The sequence below is a fragment of the Hemicordylus capensis genome, chromosome 6, assembly GCF_027244095.1.
Source record: "Hemicordylus capensis ecotype Gifberg chromosome 6, rHemCap1.1.pri, whole genome shotgun sequence".
Classification (NCBI taxonomy): Eukaryota; Metazoa; Chordata; class Lepidosauria; order Squamata; family Cordylidae; genus Hemicordylus; species Hemicordylus capensis.
In genome coordinates, this window is record NC_069662.1 from 4,470,989 (window position 1) to 4,491,385 (window position 20,397).

The following is a 20,397-nucleotide window of genomic DNA, read 5'->3' on the forward strand; positions in this document are numbered from 1 at the left end:
TCCCCAGAACTAGTCCAGCACTCTAACCACCACACCATCCTGGCAGTTGGCTATAAATCTAGATTCTGTTTCTTCCTTCTGGAAGCAGCTGCTGAGTAAGTCTGCTGCCTGCAGAAGGAGGCCCTCACTGAATCTCCAGATTCTTCTGATCCCTGGCAGTGAATGTTGCATTCCCTCTTCCCTATCAGGGGCACCACAGAAATAGCCACATCTCTCGCCAAGCGACAGTTCCCAGCATTCTTGCGGGGAAGCCGTGATGACAGTTGTACTGGTAGAAACCTGTAATGTCGAGGCGCCTCCTGCTGCAACTTCCTCTGAGGCAATTTGAGGCAGGGGCATATACTCCAAACCTACATGGCCTTGTCGTCGTGCTAGGAAGGATTGGTTTGGGATGGCTGATCCTGGGCTGTGTCTCTGCTCTCCTCTGCGCTGCAGCTTGGCTTACTGGCTAGAGCTGTCTGCAGCCATTTTCAGTGCATGGGCTGTGACAGGTTACAGTACAATTGCTCCTGCCCTCTGCTTGTGAGTGAACTCCGCAGTGGAGATTTTTATTTATTTATTTATTTACTTGCTTACTTATTTTTACACTTTATATCCCGCTCTTCCTCCAAGTTATGAGATGAGTGGCGGGGGGGGCTTCAATGGGTTGTTATTCTTGCCATAAGCCAGACCTGGAGTTAATCAACAGCACCTTGGGCAGCCACCTCCTGCGGGGAAAGAGGCTGAAAGCTGGCCATAAGAACATAAGAAGAGCCCTGTTGGATCAGGCCCAAGGAGGCCCATCTAGTCCAGCATCCTGTTTCACACAGTGGCCCACCAGATGCTGCTGGAAGCCTACAGGCAGGAGTGGAGGGCATGCCCTCTCTCCTGCTGTGACTCCTCTGCAACTGGTACTCAGAGGCATCCTGCCTTTGAGGCTGGAGGTGGCCTTTAATCCTCCAACTAGTAGCCATTGATAGACCTCTCCTCCATGAAGTTATCCATACCCTTCTTAAAGCCATCCAGGTTAAACCACATCTCATGGCAGAGAATTCCACAAGTGGATTATGCATTGTGTAAAAAAGTACTTCAATTTGTTGGTCCCAAATTTTGTGGCCATCAATTTCATGGGATGACCCCTGGTTCTAGTGTTATGTGAGAGAGAGAAGAATTTCTTTCTGTCCACTTTCTCCACCCCATGCATGATTTTATAGACTTCTATCATGTCTCCCCACAGTCATCTTTTTTCTAAACTAAAAAGCCTCAAGTGTTGTAGCCTTGCCTCGTAAGAATTACGAGGGACTCAGAATTACGAGGGACTAGAGCTTCCCAGAATATAGCCCCACATGTCCCTATTATGGTTTGCATGTAGTCTTGCTGAGAAATGGGGTATAAATGCCATGTAATAAATTAAAACAGAATGTTGCGTCACCTGTTTTCCTGGTGGGTGGATGGACTTGGGGGACCACCTGATCCCTTGCAGGAAGGGGGGGGGGCGTTCCCAAACACACTCAGCCCTCCCTCCCTCTGGTTTCAGGTTTCTCAGACTTTCCTCTAGAGCAGGGATTTTCAACCTTGGGTCCCCAGATGTTGTTGGACTTCAACTCCCATAATCCCCAACCAAAGGCCATTGAGGCTGGGGATTATGGGAGCTGAAGTCCAACAACATCTGGGGACCCAAGGTTGAGAATCCCTGCTCTAGAGCGGCCAGACCACAGGGCCCTGGGTGGCCTCGCAGACCAGACCAGCCCTGCGTCCTGCTCTGTTTCCATATCAGGCAAATCTGGATGCAGCAAACTGAAAAGATCACTGAGAAATAATTGCTTGCCTGGCTTTGATGTTAAACTAGTTTGCTGAAGGTTGCCTGGGACATAGGGACATAGGAAGCTGCCAGATACTGAGTCAGACCATTGGTCTATCTAGCTCAGTATTGGCTACACAGACTGGCAGCAGCTTCTCCAAGGTTGCAGCACCAGAGGGCAGCCATCAGAGGAAAGCTTTTATTCGGCATGTGTGAGGTCCCAGGTTGAGTGTCTGGTATCTCCAGGCAGTTGGGATTGAGGTTCCAGAGAGGCCCTGCTGCTCAGGAGAGACACTAGGGTTGATAGATCCTCCCTGGGAAGCAGCAATCTGCCTTACAACATGCATTGCTACCTGTGGCTGTCTTATAAAAGAAGATAAGCTATATCCACAACTGGGATATAAATATTTGTAGTCACACCTTAAGAACCCATGGCATCTCCACCACCTCGCTTTGCTACCTTTGAGAGGAAGGAATGTGCTAGAATCTTCATTGAGAAGGAAACGTGAAAAATCCGGTTGATTTGTCCATTTCCTCACTCGACGACCATTAAGCCTAGGCTGTCTTGGGCAGCCCGAACGAAACGAGAAAGCAGAAAGCGAGGTAGAGAGAGCAGCGCCAGGTTGCTAGAAGTGCAGAGAAGCAACGCAAGCAGAGGGAGGGAGGGAGGGAGGGAGGGAGGGGTGCTAAGGGAGCCTCTCCCCGCCCAGCCGCTAGATCAGGCGATCTTTTGCAAATGGACACCCACCCACCCCCCCTCCGCCCCGCAACAGCTACCCCCTGGCCCCGCAAAGGCTTGCTGTGTCGGCAGGATCCTCCTCCCTGGCGCCGAGGGAGTTAAGCCGGAGAGGGCGCCTGGAACGGTCTGGCAACAGCTGGCCGCCTCTAGGCTGCGGCACGTGGGTTGGGCAGCCCAGCCGGAGAGGCAGAGCCCTGCCTGCCCGGCTGCTGCTGCTGCTGCTGTCACCGGAGGACCGGCTTAGAGGAAGTTCCAGGGACTGGAAGAGAGAGAGTAAGCAGTGAGCGGGCCCTGATTGCGTCCGCGTCGGAATCTCTCCCCTTCCCGGAAAGCGATCCCCAGGCATCCCTCGCTGGGCAGCTTCCTCCTTCCTCCTCCTCCTCCTGCGTTTTCTTTCCCTACTTGGGCAGAGAGGAGAGATGTGTAAGAAGCCAGGGCTGGTGGTGTTTGACCTGGGTACGTATTTGCAAGGGAAGGGGGCCGCCGCCCGGCTTACACGAGGCTTTTCACGGCTCCAGCGTGCAGCATGGAGCCGTGAGTTCCGCGGGACATAACGTCGGGGGTTGCTTGCAAATACACGGCGGGCCAGGTGCACACAAGTGGAGGGTTGCTCACGTGGATGGGAGCGGGCAAGTCCTGGTGAGAAAGGAGCCGGTTTCCCTCCAAGAAGGATGAAGGGGGAGGCAGATGGAGATCCGGGGCACGCAGGAAAACATTGGGGGCATGCCCCCCCCCCCCGAGGGGGTAGGGGTCCAGGCCTAACAACACCCCTGCTTCAGTCCACCCCGAAATCAGGAGTTTTGGGCTATGCCTGTTGGCTGCAGGATATCCTGGATGGGGAGGGTCTTCTCAGCCAGGGCAGGGTTCCCAATTGTGGGTTGCCAGATGTTGCTGGACTACAAAACCCAGCATCCCAGCCACACTGGGGGTGATGGGAGTTGTAGTCCAACAACACCTGGTTAAGCCACGGTTGGGAACCCCTGCTTTCAGCTTGCCGCTATAGATGAGCCGCTGCTGTTGAGGCGGGATCCTTCCTTTCTCTTACCTGCCAGAAAGCAGGGGAAGGGGAGGAGCTGCCCTCTGAATTCACCCCAAAGGCTCCTGGATCCCAAGGCTGGACCCTGGAGTTACCACCTCTCTTTCCTGCCAAGACGCCTGTGCTGTGTGACCGGCAGGAGTTCAACTGGTGCAGTTTCAGCACGAGGTCTATCTTACCTATTTAATCTCTAATACTATATACCTGCTGGTCAAAGAGACAGTTTCTGCCTGGTGGGATCTCTTGGGCGGGATTGACGAAGATGGGAGGATTCAGTGAGTCTCTCTCTCTCCCCCACCATGTAGATTACACCTTGTGGCCTTTCTGGGTTGACACGCACGTGGACCCCCCCTTCCAGAAAAACAGGTGAGAAATGAATGGGTGGCAGACATATCAAACTCAGCTTAGGCAGTTGATCTTTTGCAAGTATCCTGCTGTTTCCCCTCTCTTTTTTGTATGATTCATACTCTCTCTTTTTTAAAAAAAAGCAGTGTATAATCTTAATAAACTTATATTAATAAAAATGAAGAAAAGATATTGCCAGGGAGTTTGCATTTTCCAACTACGGTAAAGAAAACAGACCTGACTGAATGGGGTGTGATCCAAAAGAGAAATGGGGAATAGCTGTGGTGCAGGGAGTCCGGCCCTCGGTTTAAAATGCCCCTTTCTTGCTTCCTTGTTTCAGGCCTGGAAAGCCTTTCCCTAAGACAGGGATGCTCATCTTTGGGTCCCCAGCTGTGGATGGGAATGATGGGAGTTGTAGTCCAACAACATCTGGGGACCCAAGACCGAGAATCCCTGCCCTGAGCCCCATATGGGGGGCTACCTGTGATGATGCAGCCGTGAGTGGCAGATGCTCTGCAGACGCTCAGGAGCACTCTTGCCTTAAAATTATTTATTATGTACTGTATTAAAATAATTGTGAGACTGGCATTTAAAATAGCCAATCTCTGGTCTCCTTCCATAAAGGAGACCTACCCCCCCTTCCACCCCGCACTGTGGTGTTTCATATATTTCTGGGCAGTTGGTGTTTTCATTGTTATGCTCCAAACATTGCAGTCTTTTGTAAGGTGCCTTTAGTGCCCCACTTTGGGCCAGAAAGGCAGGACAGAAGCCCTCTTAATGAATAAAAACAAATGTTATTTTGCTGGGCATTTGTTGGTTAAATAGAACATCTTAGTGGGTTTTTTCCTGCCATTTTAAATCTTAGTTGAGTCGCACAGGGCTCTATCCCTCTTTTGCATGAGTTTTTTAGAATTGTATTTTTTAAATTTATTTTTACATTTATATCCCGCTCTTCCTCTGAGGAGCTCAGAGCAAGGTACCTGGTTATTTTTATCCTCACAACAACCCTGTGAGGTAGGTTAGGCTGAGAGATACGTGACTGGCCCAGAGTCACCCAACGAGTTTTATGGTTGAATGTGGAGGTAAATAAAACTTTCACACTTGGGGAGCGGGGGGAGGAGTGGGGTGGGAGGGGGCGATGAAGGCAGGAGGTTCTCAAACATGGGTCTTCTGTTGTTGGAGTACAATTCCTATCACATCCCAGCAGGAAATTGTGGGGGCAGAGGAACTTTCACATCACTGGCTTGTGGAGATGGAAGAGGTCGAGAGGGGGAAGGCGGTGGCTCTTATGGAGAAGCAGGGGAAACTGGAATGGTTGGCACTTGTTTTATGCATAAGTGTTTTCGCTTTGAATAGCTTCATGGCAGGCTGGAGCACAACAGGTAAAGCTTTTTCTCAGAAAATTGCCTGAAAGGTGTGGGGGGGAGTGGCATCTGCTGAATTCTTTTTGTCATGTTAAAGGCACAGATTTCTTTTTTTCTTTTAAAAAGATGACAGTACTAGAAATGGCCCGTGACTATTCTCTGTTTCTCCCAGCGATGGCTTAATACGAGACCGGAACGGGCAAACCGTGAAGCTGTACCCCGAGGTCCCAGCTGTGCTGGAGCAGCTGCATAAGGAAGGGATCCCTATAGCGGCTGCCTCACGGTGAGATCTGAGCCCACCCTCTCAAAACTGTACAGTGGGAATGAGAAATCTGGATTTTTAACCATCCTGACCTTTGAATGGGTGGAAATCCTCCCTAAAAGTAAATAAATAAATCCTGCAAATAAAAGATTTAAGGCACGGGCTCTCAGACCTGGACTCCCAGATGTTGGACTACAACTCCCATCATTCCCAGCCAGAGTGGCCTTTGTGCCCGGGGATGCTGGGCACTGCAGTCCAACCACATCTGGGGACCCAAGTTTGAGATCCTCTGATTTAAGCGACAATTAATCCACATTAAATTGTCTTAAGCATGAACCCTTTAATGTGGTTTCTTCCTTTGTCTTCTTTCCCAGGACAGGTGAGATCCGGGGAGCCACTCAGCTCTTGGACCTCTTTGGCCTGAAACACTACTTCTCCCACACAGAGATCTACCCAGGTAGCAAAGTCACCCACTTCCAGAGGTAAAGACACCCCCATTCAATCTACCTCATGGACCCCCAGATACACCTTCGCATTATATCAACTGTTTTACTTCTCCCTTGCTCTTTTTTAACCAATAATGTTGTTAGTGGGGCAGCAAGCTGATTAAAGAAATCTTAGTCAATTAATCACGCGAGTTTTCGATTAATTGATTATATATATGCATACGGGTCCGGCTGGTGTCACACAGTCACAAGGATCCTGGTTAAAACATTACTCAGGATTATTGAACCCTGTGGAACTGATGGTAAGAACCCAGAATTTCAGGGCAAGCTTCCTAGGTTCCTAACTGGTATTCAGAGACACGTTTCTTTCCTCTCATTCCTTCCCCTCAGGTTATGCCAGCAGACAAGGACTCCGCTCTCCCAGATGCTGTTCTTTGATGATGAAAGCCGCAACATTTACGACGTTAGCAAATTAGGTACCTGGAGATGTGAGCTTGCAGCCTCTAATCCCTCACCTCAGTTTGTTGATTTATCATATTTTTATACCACCTGATATGTACATCTCTAGGCAGTGTACAAAATTTAAAATATTTAGAAGTCCACACAGATGAAAATACATGACACAATAAAAACAATCGCATAAAACAGTTATTAAAACAATTACAATTATTAAAAATTCTAATTAAAAGCTTGCTTGTTCCGCTGATAGGGTCACCCCTTGTTCCTCCCATTTGGTTAGTTTATATTCCTGTTCAGACAAAAGCCAAGCTGGATTCATTCTCTGTGCTGTGTGAATGGTTGTGGGTGAGTGTAAGTGAATCCTCCGCTGATGTTCAGAAATGCAAAAAAGAATTCTTGATGCACCTTAAAGACCAACAGATATTGTGGTAGAAGCTTCTGTGAGCTGTAGTCCACCAAAACATATGCCGCACAAGATAACTTTCCATCTTTAAGGTTCATTTGCTGCCGCAGTCTAGCCCTATTGAGACATATGTTTCACGTGCACACAGATGTCTGTAAGCATAGACATGTTTTTGTGTGCTTGTCTATACATTTGTTCACTTTAAAAGTGAACCGGAGGCAGGCCCCCTCAAATGCAGGATACAGATAGGAAATGTACAACTGCATATGTGTTGAGCACAACATGTGAATACCTGTACGTGCATTCAGATCCACATGCATTCACTGCACATACAGATGTACATGTATTCGCTGTACCCAGTTTGTACTTATTGAGCACAACTTGACATGTGAGCACTGTAAGATATTCTGCTTAGGGGATGGAGCCGCTCTGGGAAGAGCATTTAGGTTCCAAGTTCCCTCCCTGGCAGCATCTCCAAGATAGGGCTGAGAGAGACTCCTGACTGCTGCTTTGGAGAAGCTACTGCCAGTCTGTGAAGACAACACTGAGCTAGATGGACCGATGGTCTGACTCAGTATATGGCAGCTTCCTATGTAACATGTGAACAGGGCTACTGACATGGCTATCCCTCTGGGATTCTTCAGCAGGTATTTATGTATTGCAAGCAACCGGAAGTATTTATGTATTGCAGGTAAGCTCAGTGTATTGCAAGTAGCCTCAATAAATTATGCAAAAGAAATTATTATGAAAATTACTTACAGGATATATGGTTTCTTAACAACCACAAAGAAGTTTTCAAAGTGGTTTACATAGCTCAAAGAAATAGAAGACGGTTTCTTGTCACATAAAGCAGTGTTTCTCAAACTTTTTGGAGTCAAGGACCGCTAAATTCTTCGTGCAGAGTTTCAAGGACCGCTACATTCTTCATGCGCAGTTTCCCGGACCAGCAGTTAGTAAAGGGGTTTCAAGTCTGTCTATCTATCTATCTATCAGACTTCTGTACTGCCCAAAACTTGCATCTCTGGGCAGTTTAGAATGAAAATAATATAAGCATTAAAATAATTAAATTTGGAATCTTTTGCAAACATGGAATATTAGGGGTTCTTAACCTTGGGTCCCTCAGTTAAACTCCCATAACCCCCAACAACAATGGCATTTGGCCATTATGGCTGGGGATTATGGGAGTAGAAGTCCACCAACGTCTGGGTACCCAAGGTTGAGAACCCCTGAATCTAAAAGCCTGGGTGAACAAATTTGTCTCCAGTATGTCTGGAGTGGAGGTGCTTGTGATTACTCAATGGAGAGGGGATGTTGGGCCATTAGAAAAATTCAAAAGCTGCATGGGGCCAATGAAAACAACATACAAGCAAGCCCCACTGATGCAAGAGGGAAACAGCGTTCCCTCTCAAGGCGCCTCGACCACAACAGGCAGCTGGGTTTCAATCAACCAACCTTTGGCTGCAAATAATGAGCATGCAAGAACCAGCAGCCCTTCAAGTGGTGCCCACTGCCATACTTTTTCCTCCATGCCCCCGCACCGCATACAGTTTGAAGCTGTAAAGATAGGGAATAAGATAGCTGTAGGAAGATCTCAGCAGCACGTGGAGGCAAGGCACAAGAAGGGTCCCATGCCTCCGTGATACTCTTCCTCTTCCGTGCCATGTGCAAAATTGAGGAAGTGAGTGCCTTGATTTCAGTTGGGGGGGGTTGACTCCCAGTCAGGGACCGGCACTCAACCCTTCGGGGACCGGCAGCGGTCCAGGGACCGGTGGTTGAGAAACACTGACATAAAGGGTCATAATCTGAAAAGAGAGAGGTATCAACAGCAGCCACTAGGTGAGATTCTGAGCTGGTACTGTATAGAGATATTTGCTCTCCCTCTGCTAAATATAAGAAAACCAGAGCTTGAAAAGTGCCTCTTCCTTGCCCAATCAGCAGGGGTGTATGTATGTATGTATATATGTGTGTTTAGCTCTTCCCCGCTTCAGGTTAACATAGATTAGTAAATGCAGCTCACTTTGAGAAGAATCATAGAGATCTCTGATCTCCAAGAAGGGGCAAATCCGGATTCTTATACCCTCCTCTCTTCCTTCCTTCCTCCAGGTGTCACGTGTGTGCTCGTTCCCAACGGCATGAATCTTGCCCTCCTCAGCCATGGCCTGGAGGCCTTCGCCCGCTCCTGAGTCTTGCTCTGGGGCTGACAAACCCCTACCTCAACATCTGGCGTTTTTCCTTCAGTCCTATCACCCGTGGGGTGCGCTGCAGAGTTTGACTTCATACAATAAATCCCACACATGTTTCCCTGCAGTGTGTTTCTGTGTGTGTGTGTGAACAGCCTGAACAAGTGGGAGGTGCCCCTTTTCTCAGCACCTGCGAGCGGGTAGAAGGCTACGGTCAGCGAAAGCAAGAGACTAGCCAAGATTCCCTGCGTCTTGGTGAAAGAGCATGGAAAACATTTTGAGTTTCACAGAGCTCTTCGTATGGGCTTATGAAGGTTTCCAGCCTTAACAGGATATCCGGTATACTTTGTATTATTATTATTTTTCATTTTATATCCCGCTCTTCCTCCAAGGAGCCCAGAGCGGTGTACTACATACTTAAGTTCCTCTTCACAACAACCCTGTGAAGTATGCTAGGCCGAGAGAGAAGTGACTGCCACAGAGTCACCCAGCAAGTCTCATGGCTGAATGGAGATTTGAACTCGGGTCTCCCCGGTCCTAGTCCAGCACTCGAACCACTACACCACACTGGCTCTTAATAATAAGACAATAATAATACACACTTAATAAGTATATCTTATTATTATGCCAACAATCAATTCTAACTGCATGAAAGCTGTGCTTTCCTTATCACTAGTTTTTAACCAAGGTCTTCGATCATCCAGTCCAATGACTTTGTCCATCATTGTATGTGGGAGGTACCTGGTGATTTATTTATTTATTTATTTGTAAAAGAGAGAGAAAGCAGCATGCGGTCTGGCTGGATATAGCAACTTTTGCCCTTCTCTAATGAAGGATTTATGTATGGGCTGAGCTGTTGTACTGCTTGGGCTTGGTGGGGAATACACTTTGCACATGTTCAGACATGCATCTCTATTATTACATCACATATTCCAAAAGTGTGAGTCAATAGGATAGGGCATGCCCAAGATTTAAACAGTTAAAAAAATCAAGATATCAATGGAAAAGAAGTATTTCAAGAATATGGAAGGAATACGGTAGGAACATAGGAAGCTGCCATGCACTGAGTCAGACCATTGGTCTATCTAGCTCAGTATTGTCTTCACAGACTGGCAGCGGCTTCTCCAAGGTTGAATCAACCACAAAGAGAAAAGAGCCATCCCCGCTGACTTATTTTCCCCTGGGAAATGTTCTTCACAGTGGAGGGCTGTACCTGTTGAATTTCTGTATGTCATGCAGCCTCAAAGGGTTGCTAAACAAGGAAGGGAGCAGCATTGTAGGGAGACCTTAATCCTTTTGTATTTGAACACAATAACAAAAAGATTGATGGGTTGATATTATAAAACTAAGGGAAGAATTAAAGAGTGGTTTGGTCCCTTTAAGAAATAAGGATGGGAAACGTTCGTAGGCGTCCCGTCCCGTCTAAGAGTCAGCAGCATGAATCACTTGGTTAAATAAAAGCGGCTCTTTTAAGAAAGAGTGTTTCGTCATCATACCACATGACGACCAAAAGTCCTTCCCTGCCCACGCTTCTTTTCGTCACATGCTCAGAGCTGGCCCAAAGAGTTCAACAACAAAACTTCGGCAAAGTTATACATTTCCGATTCCAGGAAGAGTCCGCTAAGCTCAATAAACCAAGCTAAAGGGAGAGAAGTGCATTTTTCTTGCATTAGCCTTTTATTAATTAAAATCAATAATTAATTAATTATTAATATCATTTCAAAGCCGTGCAGCATAAAGGAGTATCCGCCACGCCTGGCCGCTTTGTTTTACCATTGATTCCTATACGATTCCACTTCTCTTTCCCCGCCAATGAGTTTCCTGGCTGCAATCGGGAGCCCGACGTCTCTTAAGAGAACCATTAAGCATATAGCCCTTGACGCTGGTCCTTCCTTATTATCATGTGATGGGGCGGGGTTAGAGTAGGAAGGTGGGTCGGTAAGTCGGTGGGCGAAGCCGGAAGAGGAAACCCAGCAAATTCCCGGCAGGCGAAATGAGTGGCTTGGGGAAGCTTTTCGGAAAGGGTGAGATTTACATATTGGCGTTCTACCCGGGGAGGGAGGTGGTATCGCCCGCTAACCCTAGGGGTATTGGAGAGTGGGGAGCAACCAAGTGCTCCGGGGGGCGGGGGGAAGACGAGCCAGCATGACAAGGGAGGGGGCGGGGGAAACATATGTATCTAATAAGGACTTTTGGAATGGAATAAACACTGTCTCTTGAAGGAGGGGGGCGAAACGATGCCGTTTCCCCCAAAAGCCCTTTTTGAGAAGGGGATTGAGGTTTCAAATATGCTCCCCCCAGCCCCCCAGTACTCAGTTTCTGGGTGGAGGACAGCAATTTCTCCCTGTTATGAAGTGGGGGTAGGGGGGGTGGGGCAGGATTGTGCCCCATTAAGGGGAAGGCCTGAAGGAGCAGTGATGCTGGGGAAAGTCCATAATGCACTTATTTATTTGATTTCTATCCAAAATTTATTTGATTTTTTTATTTGATTTCTGTCCCTTCCAAAAATGGCTCAGGGCAGTTTACACAGAGAAATAACAAACAAATGGGTGTGGACTAGATCTCCCTTGAAAGATGGGGTGACTTAAGGCAGGGAGCCGGAGCACCTAGAAATTGAACAGTGGGACCTCGGCTAGGATGCTCAGAGGCAGAGGTAATACAATCAATTTGTGCCAGACAACCTTGCCTCTGTTCTAAGTGTGTGACTTGTGTGTAAAGGGATAAAGTGAAGCCCACTCACCCTCCATTATCTCTGCCATGCAGTCCAGTAATTTTATCATGTCCATCTCTGGACTGGATCCTAGGTCCAAAGAAAACTTGTCAGGGCTTGGTTTAAGGGATGGCTAATTCTTCCTTTTATCTACAGCCCACTGTTCTTAGGGTGAGGTTCTGTCCCTGGTTTTAGGCTAGGGTGGAGTGGTGCTAGAGTTAATGGGATCATGGTGGAATTATTGTTCTTTGACCTGAGTGTGCATCTCTCCTTGACCCTAATTACCTTCCAGTTCCCCCAGCTGCAGTCTTTCTCCCTCCTGCTGGATGGGGCCAAAGTTTGATCCTGTCCAGCCTCCTGTTTTCCACAGTGGCCAAACAAATGCCCTTAAGCAGGACTCGAAGGCAGCAACTCCTCCCTGGTGTTGCTTTAGAGCAGCTGGTATTCAAAGGTGGACTGCCTCTGAATGTGGAGGTTCTACCTCGCTGTCATATTTAATAGGCCATTTATGAGCTCCGGCCTTATGAGCCCCATACCTTTCTCAGGTAAGAAGGCCAAGGCGCCTACCCCACAGGAGGCCATCCAGAAACTGCGGGAGACCGAGGAGGTGCTTGTCAAGAAACAAGAATTTCTGGAGGAAAAGATCCAGCAGGAATTGCAGGCGGCTAAGAAACATGGGACCAAGAACAAGAGAGGTAAATCCTGTGGGGTGGGGTTGGAGAAGGGGAAGAATTAGAAGGCAGCAAGATGCCAGCGGGAAGTGGTTGGGCATTGGAGAGCAGCCACAGAAAGGTATGAGGTGGAAGGGGCAACATATTCTTTTTCAAGCCAGTATGGAAGGTTCCAACTTCCATCGGAATTGCCAAGACTAGTTAAAACTGAGGAAGGAGGTTGGAAGGCTGGGCTCTCTCCAGATGTTGTTAACTACAATTCCCAGAATCCTTGCAGCTGGGGATTCTGGGAGCTGTAGTCAACAACATCTGGAAAGCCCTGTTACAGGGAACACTGCCCAAGACCTACCTTGTCCAGTCTCCTGCTTCCCACAGTGGCCCACTAGATGCCTCTGGGGAGCCCACCAGCAGGCTCTGAAGGCAAGGGCCCTCCCCTACATGTCCTCCAGAAACTAGTATACATACAGAGATAGACTGCCCCTGACCATGAAGGTTCTGTCATGGCTCGTAGCTCTTGGTATGCCTCTCCTCTCCCTAAGAAGAGCTCTACTGTTTTCAGACAGATCGGCAACCTTGGTTCTCCAGCTGTTGCTGGACTAGGACTCCCATCACCCCCAGCCTCAATTTGTTGCGGGCGGGAAGGATGGCGGTTGTAGTTCAGCAACAACTGGGGAGCCCAGGTTGCCAGCCCTGAGACAGAAGATCTTTCCTCCCAGAGTGGCCAGCCAGGTGCTTCTGTTCCAGATCCATTTGGCTACAGCTGGTTCACCTACTGCAGAAGAGGCATCAAAGTTATTCAGCTAGGACTTTGCCATTGAGTGGGCTGGAACTGAAGCTCTTGAATAAGGCCGAGGCTCAAATAGGAGTGTGTACCTGGAAATATATCTCAACTGGGACTTATCATTTCAAAAAAGCTTTTGGGAGTTCAGCTTCTTGCATTATTTCATCTTTACAACAGTGATTATGATACTGTCACTCTTTGCTGTACCTATATATAATTAGAGAATATATTGATTCTCATCGTATCTCCTTGCTGGCATTCACTTTTCCTGCATCTGTTGATTATTTCTGGGATTCCCTATAGCTGCTTTTGTATAGTTTTGAAAATGTCCGTCCCACCTGCCCTCCAAAAGTGGCTCGCTTCACTTTCACAATAACCCTGTAAGGTAGGTTAGGCTGAGACACAGGGCCTGGCCAGAGCCAGTGAGCCTTGAGGCAGGCGGGAGACCCAAATGGAGGCCTCCCCAATCCTCATCCAACTCTAACCACTCTACTGCTCTCTGGAGCTCTTTCACCTCCTAACTACTTCTTCTTTTGTACACAAATCCAAATGCTGAGAGAAACTGGATCCTGTGACCTGTAGACATCATGCAGATTGGCCCAGGTTGTGTACTTGCTCCAATTTGTTTTGATAGCCTTATTTTGCTTCTCATAGCAATCCTGACCTCCAACTAGAGATGTGATGCTGTGGGGATGAACAGGGTGCAGGGGTGGGGGTGGGGGATCCTGGGGGTTGCAGGGTTTTTCTGTTTTCCCCCCAGGCTTTCACATCTCTGCCCCCAACCACTGAAAACCTTATTCAGACTTGTGAAAATCTTAATATCTCTGACTTTCTGTACTTACAAGCAAATCCTTGCAGCGAGGGCAGCTAGAAAAAGAGGTTTGGGAGGGGGAGAGTTGAAACATTCAGAAAGTAACATTCTTTGCTTGCTGCCACATTCTGCTTTTTTCCTTTTTTTTTTTTTTTTAAGCTTATGTGGAATTGCAGCATAAAATCATCCCCATTTGTAGCCTTGGGAAGTAAAAAGGAAATTTTGCACCATGGGATTAAGGAAAAAGGAAATTTTGCAGGAGCGGTTTTCCTTCTGGTGGGGGAGGAAATTAAACATAGGAAGCTGCCAGATACTGAGTCGGACCCTTGGTCCATCTAGCTCATTATTGTCTACACAGACTGGCAGCGGCTTCTCCAAGGTTGCAGGCAGGAGTCTCTCTCTCAGCCCTATCTGGAGATGCTGCCAGGGAAGGAACTTGGGACCTCAGATGCTCTTCCCAGAGCAGCCTCAACTCTGAAGGGGAATATCTTACGGTGCTCACACGTGGAGTCTCCCATTCAAATGCAAACTGGGGGGACCCTGTTTAGCAAAGGGGGCAATTCATGCTCGCTGCCACAAGACCAGCTCTCCTCTCGCAACATGGGATTATTTAGTTTGTCCAGAGTGTGGAGAATGGAGCTGCGGTGGGCTTGGGTTGATTGCTTTGATGATATAGTAGTAGCTGACACTCCTGGGTGTCCTTTTCTTTCCTCCATCCCACCCCTCCTCCCCAGCGGCTTTGCAAGCCCTCAAGCGGAAGAAGCGCTATGAGCAGCAGCTGGGACAAATCGACGGCACGCTTTCCACCATCGAATTCCAGCGGGAGGCGCTTGAGAATGCCACCACTAACACCGAAGTGCTCAAGACCATGTCAGACGCAGCTCGTGCCATGAAAGAGGCTCATCAGCACATGTGGGTACCACACTGAGGAGGAGGAGCCTTCCCCATAAAGGCTCCTCCCCCAGCAGGAGAGGGTGGGACTAGAAAGGGCAAACACCAATGAACCGGCAGTTCTACGCCCAATGAGGTGCATCTGTATGTGGAGCATGGAAATCTGAGGTTCTCAAACAAACTTGGACCCCACCAGATGTTGCTGGACTACAACTCCCATAATCCATCATCCCTTGAGGATAATGGGATTTGTAGTGCAGCAATCTCTGGGGACCTGCTAACTGGGCAAAGAGGCACCTTTTAAATGTGGTGATTCTCTTTATTTAGTGGGGGGAGAGTAATTGGCCCTATCCACTCCCAGCACAGTACCTCCAGTGACTGTTGCTGGTGTCTATCTTACATTTCTTTTTAGATTGTGAGCGCTTTGGGGACAGGGATCCATCTTATTTATTTATTATATCTCTATGTAAACCTCTTTGGAACCTCTGGTTGAAAAGCAGTATATAAATATTTGTTGTTATTGTCTGAGAACGCCTGCCATAACTGGGGATCCAGACTGCTGAAAGATCACGCTGAGTAATGCTGTGTGGATCCCGTTTACTGCAGTTCAAGGGAAGCCCCTTCTGAGTTTCCCAACTTGAATTCTCCCTTCTCGTGAATAGAGTCACCTCTTGCAATCTTCAGTTTTTAGAAATCCATCTTCTAGTTTTTTGTTTCTCCTGCTTAATGTTCCTTTTTAGTTATTTAGCAGATTTATTTAGTTATTCACCAAAATTATTATAAATAGCAATGAATACTTCCTCCAGGAGGTGGGGCTTTATCACAGGCTCCTCCCCCAGGGGTGTGTGGTGTGTCTGTCAAAAGGACCCACCTTTCCTCTCCCCACCCCTCTTTCTGCAGGGATATCGACAAGGTGGACGACCTGATGTCTGAGATCACAGAGCAGCAGGATATCGCCCAACAGATATCCGATGCGATCTCCAAGCCCGTAGGCTTTGGTGACGACGTTGACGAGGTAGTACAGGAGTGCTTCCTTCTGGGAAGTGCGCGGCTGAGCTACTCTTTTGAAAGATGCGTTGCCAGAGGGGGACAACGGGGGCGGGGGGTTACGTGAAAACCGTGCTCACCACCTTCCTCCTGTCTTTGCTGCCATTAGGACGAGCTGCTGGCTGAGCTGGAGGGGATGGAGCAAGAAGACCTTGACCAAGAGCTGCTGAATGTTGGGGAGCCATCCCCAGAACTCCCTGCGGTCCCTGCTGCTCGCCTACCCAGTGTCCCAGGTACAGTGCGATGTGACGGTCCTGAGAATGCCTAGTAGGTCGTACAGTCCCTTAACACGCGAATAGATCTCCTGTGAATACAGTTTTGGACCAGGGGTTCTCGGCTTTAGGGTGCCAGGTGTTGGACTACAAACTCCCATCATCCCTTGCCACAGTGGCCTTGGCCATTGAGGATGGGGAGGATGGGGTTTGCAGTCCAACATCTGGGGACCTAAATTGGAAAATCCCTGCCTGAAGTCTTCTAGGGGGAGATCTTATCCGTCCATGCTTAGGGTAGTTATAAATCCAGTAAAATAGTTTGCATTTCTCATTCTCACATTCTTCTTCAACAAATACTATTTATATACTGCTTTTCAACAGAATTTTCCAAAGCAGTTTACACAGAGAAATAACAAATCAATAAATAAGATGGCTCCCCCTCCCCAAAGGGCTCACAATCTAAAAAGAAACTTGAGGTAGGCACCAGCACCAGTCACTGGAGGGATGCTGTGCTGGGGGTGGATCGGGCCAGTTACTCTTCCCCTGCCTAATAAAGAGGATCGCCACATTAAAAAGGTGCCTCTTTGCCCAGGTAGCAAGGGGTCCTTTCAACGTAGGTAAATATGGAACCGGGGGATTCTAATCCAGGCTGCTGATGGCTGGTATGAAATAAAGGGTGTGGCGCTTGATCCTGATGAGTTATCCTAAATTAACCAGTGGAATCTGGCATATGCATGGATGGGTGCGATTTTAGGAGGGTGGGTCAGGTCACGCTGTGAGGCAGCTCCTAAAGGGATCCCATCCTACAGCTGAGACCTCGGGGGACAGCTTCACGGGTCGCCCGTTCCGGTCTTGGACTCAGCCATGCATCCAGGGAGGAACAGTTCACAGCCATGGGGGGAAAAACAGGAACCCCTGTTTTTGATGCTCTGTGCTGATCACAGGCTTCCCCGTGACCCAGCACCCTGAGCATGTGACCTGAGCACGTGACCTTATAGGTTATAACCGTAAAGGTATGGTGAATATATGAAACCGACCTGCACGAGACAGACGACTAACCGATCTGGCACACTGCTGCCTGCTCTGCCCGGCATCGCCTCCCCACAGTTTCAGGCAGAGAGCTCTTTCCCATCTCTGCTGCCTCCAGATTTTTAGGGGCAGGTGCTGGGAACTGGACAGGTGACCCTGTGCCTGTCAGGGAGGGCCTCTGTTGCTATATTGCAGCCTCTCCCTGATCCCACATACATGGCACCATGTGAAGCAGCTAGGGCAGCAGGAGGGTCGTTGGGGAGGAACTCTCCATCAGATGGTCACGGGGCTGTGGGGAGTTCATTAAGAGTGGGACCGGGGGGGGGTGGATGCCCATTCTTCACCCGCCTCTTCTTCCGCCAGCCTCAAAAGTGCCAGCCGCCGCCGCTGTGGACGATGACGACGAAGACATGAAGCAGCTTGCTGCCTGGGTGTCGTGATGCATTGTGGGAAGTCGCCCTCTTTTCTCCCTTTCCCCTGGGGAGTCGGGGAGACGATCTCCCCTGCACCCCGCTCCGGATTCTGAGAGTGGGCAGCTGAGCAGACACTTCGCCTGAAATAACCTTACGTGCCGAATGTAAAGAGTTTTATAGCCAGATTTATATATAAAACAGATTGTATTATGTTGGGGATGGGGTTTGGGTTGGGCTTTACTGGGGACGGAGGGGCGGGGTGTCCCCGAAATAAGGGCCAGACCTTACTATCTTGGCATCATCTCCCCACGTCCAGCAAAGCTGAGGTTAAACCTTTTTTCCGTGCATGTGAAATATGGTAGTGGGGTGCTGTGGGAGACCCCCACCAATGAGGCTTGGAGAGCTCTTGGAGTTGCATTGCACCCCACACCTGCTGGGTGGGTTGGGGGGGTGCCAGAAGATGGGGGTGCAAAGTCCTTCTCCTATACTCCTTTGTAGTGGTGGGGGGGCGGGAAGAGTCCCCTTCTGTCTCCTGGCTCGTGTGTGTGTGTCTCTCTCTTCCTCTCCAGTTGTATTGACTATGGGGTTATTTTCTGCCTCCACCGGGCAGGGGAGGGGGTGGAATTGTGCCAAGGGGGTGGATGCAATCCCTTCCACAGCTGCTTGGGCACTGGGCAATAGGTACTGTCTCTCTCTGTTCTATTGGCAGCATGTCTGTGGCTTGGAGTGACGTTTACATGTTCTCTCTCTCTCTTTTTACACTTGATTGTGCTAATCTGCTAATTTTTAAAGCTTTCTCTCTCATTTTGTATCTACTTGAAAGTGGGAGGGGGAAGAGGCGGAATCCCTCCCCCTCCCCCTCACAGTGGCCTTGAATTCCACTCTGCGCCCCAGTGAATAAAAGTTGGCCTGAAAGGTTTCTGTGGTCTCCTTTCAGAAAGAGAGTGTGTTGGCGCCTGCCTTCTAATTGGTTCTTTAGAAAAATACCTGCTGGGGCCCAAAGGTCCGTCTCGGCCAGCATCCTGGTCTTTGTGGTAGCAAGCGTGACTTGTCCCTCTAGCTAAGCAGGGTCTGCCCTGGTTGCATTTGAATGGGAGCCTTGGTGAGTGGAGCCGTTCTGGGAAGAGCAGAAGGTTTCAAGTTCCCTTTCTGGCTTCTCCAAGATAAGGCTGAGAGAGATTCCTGCCTGCAACCTTGGAGAAGCTGCTGCTAGTCTGTGTAGAGACAATACCGAACTAGATAGACCAGTGGTCTGACTTGGCATACAGCAGCTTCCTATATTCCATAGTCTTGCGAAGCCTGCAAGCAGGGCATGAGAACAGCTGCCCTCTCTGGGGTGTGTGTTGCCCAGTAACAGCATTTGGAGGTGGCCTGCTCCTGGACGCAGAGGCTCCACTTAGGACAGGACTTTGCAGATGTTGTTGGACTACAGCTCCCATCACTCCCGGCCAAAATGGCAAAAGGCCTGTGCTTGCCTGCAGATCTTGCTGGGTTTGCCCTACAAAGGCCATTGTGGATACGGATGATGGGAGTAGTAGCCCAAAAACATCTGTAGCACTAAGGTTGAGAAATTCTGCTTTGGCAGAATGACTAGTAGTCGTGTGTGTGTGTGTGTGTGTGTGTGTGTTTTCCTCATCCATGAATTTCTGCAACTTCCTTCTAAAGTTATCTCAGATCCTAATTTCTCCGCATCTTGTGGCAGTGAACTCTGTAAACTCATGCTGTATTTTATGAAGAACATCTTAATCTTTTGCATGCCCTGAATGCACTTCTACTCCAAATTGTTGGCTGACCCAGAGTTCTAATATTGACGGTTGGAGAGACAAGAAATGTATCTACAACGTTTAACCTTCTAAAACTCTGTTCTCTTGTTTGTAAACTAAAATGCCATTCCCTCTTTTTGAAGGGAAGGTGCTCAAAGAGCCTGAACGGTATGGTTGCCAACTTCTAAACCTCTTTTGTGTCAAAATGTGTCTGTCTGACCGTATCAGACCCTTGGGCCATCTAGCTCACTACCCTGACTGGCAGCAGCTCTCAAAAGGTTTCAAGCAGATGTTTTTCTCAGCCCTAACTGGAGATGCTGCCAGGACTTGAAAGCAGGATCTTTTGCATGCAAACCAGATGTTCCATCACTGAGCTAGGGTCTCATCCTTCTGTCTCTTCATGAGAAGACACACACAAGCCTGCTGCTGCAGCCATGGGCACTGAAATGAACTTTCTGATCTCAATGAATTTCTCATTGAGGGAGGAAGAGAGCTGGTCTTGTGGTAGCAAGCATGACTTGTCCCCTTAAGCTAAGCAGGATCCACCCTGGTTGCATACGAAAGGGAGACTAGAAGTGTGAGCGCTGTAAGATATTCCCCTTCGGGGATGGAGCCACTCTGGGAAGAGCATCTATAGGCTCCAAGTTCCTTCCCTGGCATCTCCAAGATAGGGCTGAGAGAGATTCCTGCCTGCAACCTTGGAGAAGCCACTGCCAGTCTGTGTAGAAAATACCGAGCAAGATGGACCTATGGTCTGACTCAGTATATGACAGCTTCCTATGTTCTCACAAGGGGAAGGGGCTCAACCTAAAAGCTCCTGGAGAGGGGAAAATGAGAGGTGGTGGATAGAGTGTGGTTGTGTGAGATCTGGGGAAAAAACCTCTCCTTCACAGAAGTGACAAGGCAATGTAACTGTCAAAATGATACACTGGAAAGTGCTAAATAAAGATGTTCCGTGTATTAGAGGAGGTGGGCTGGGTGATTCAAGGATCTCTTCCTCTGCTGGGCACAAGAAGTATTGGGTTTCAGGTCTCAGGAACGCTCTGTTCATGGGG

The 20,397-nt window shown here is 48.6% G+C and overlaps 2 protein-coding genes across 3 annotated transcripts; both read left to right on the forward strand.

The window, feature by feature from the left end:
- The first annotated feature begins 2,653 nt into the window (after positions 1 to 2,653).
- MDP1 (magnesium dependent phosphatase 1) lies at positions 2,654 to 9,141 on the forward strand. Of its 2 annotated transcripts, none has more exons than XM_053261318.1 (6): positions 2,654 to 2,975; positions 3,861 to 3,921; positions 5,437 to 5,547; positions 5,901 to 6,008; positions 6,363 to 6,460; positions 8,938 to 9,141. In XM_053261318.1, exons 1-6 carry the CDS (start codon positions 2,939 to 2,941, stop codon positions 9,015 to 9,017), a joined length of 495 nt encoding a protein of 164 aa, XP_053117293.1. In that variant the 5' UTR covers positions 2,654 to 2,938; the 3' UTR covers positions 9,018 to 9,141. The 2 variants fall into 2 exon arrangements, with proteins under 2 accessions (XP_053117293.1, XP_053117295.1); XM_053261320.1 differs by having other exon boundaries at positions 6,363 to 6,448.
- Positions 9,142 to 10,898: 1,757 nt separating this feature from the next.
- CHMP4A (charged multivesicular body protein 4A) lies at positions 10,899 to 18,497 on the forward strand. The gene is made up of 6 exons (XM_053262924.1): positions 10,899 to 11,038; positions 12,270 to 12,419; positions 14,722 to 14,899; positions 15,779 to 15,893; positions 16,035 to 16,158; positions 17,530 to 18,497. Exons 1-6 carry the CDS (start codon positions 11,008 to 11,010, stop codon positions 17,604 to 17,606), a joined length of 675 nt encoding a protein of 224 aa, XP_053118899.1. The 5' UTR covers positions 10,899 to 11,007; the 3' UTR covers positions 17,607 to 18,497.
- The last annotated feature ends 1,900 nt before the right edge of the window (positions 18,498 to 20,397 follow it).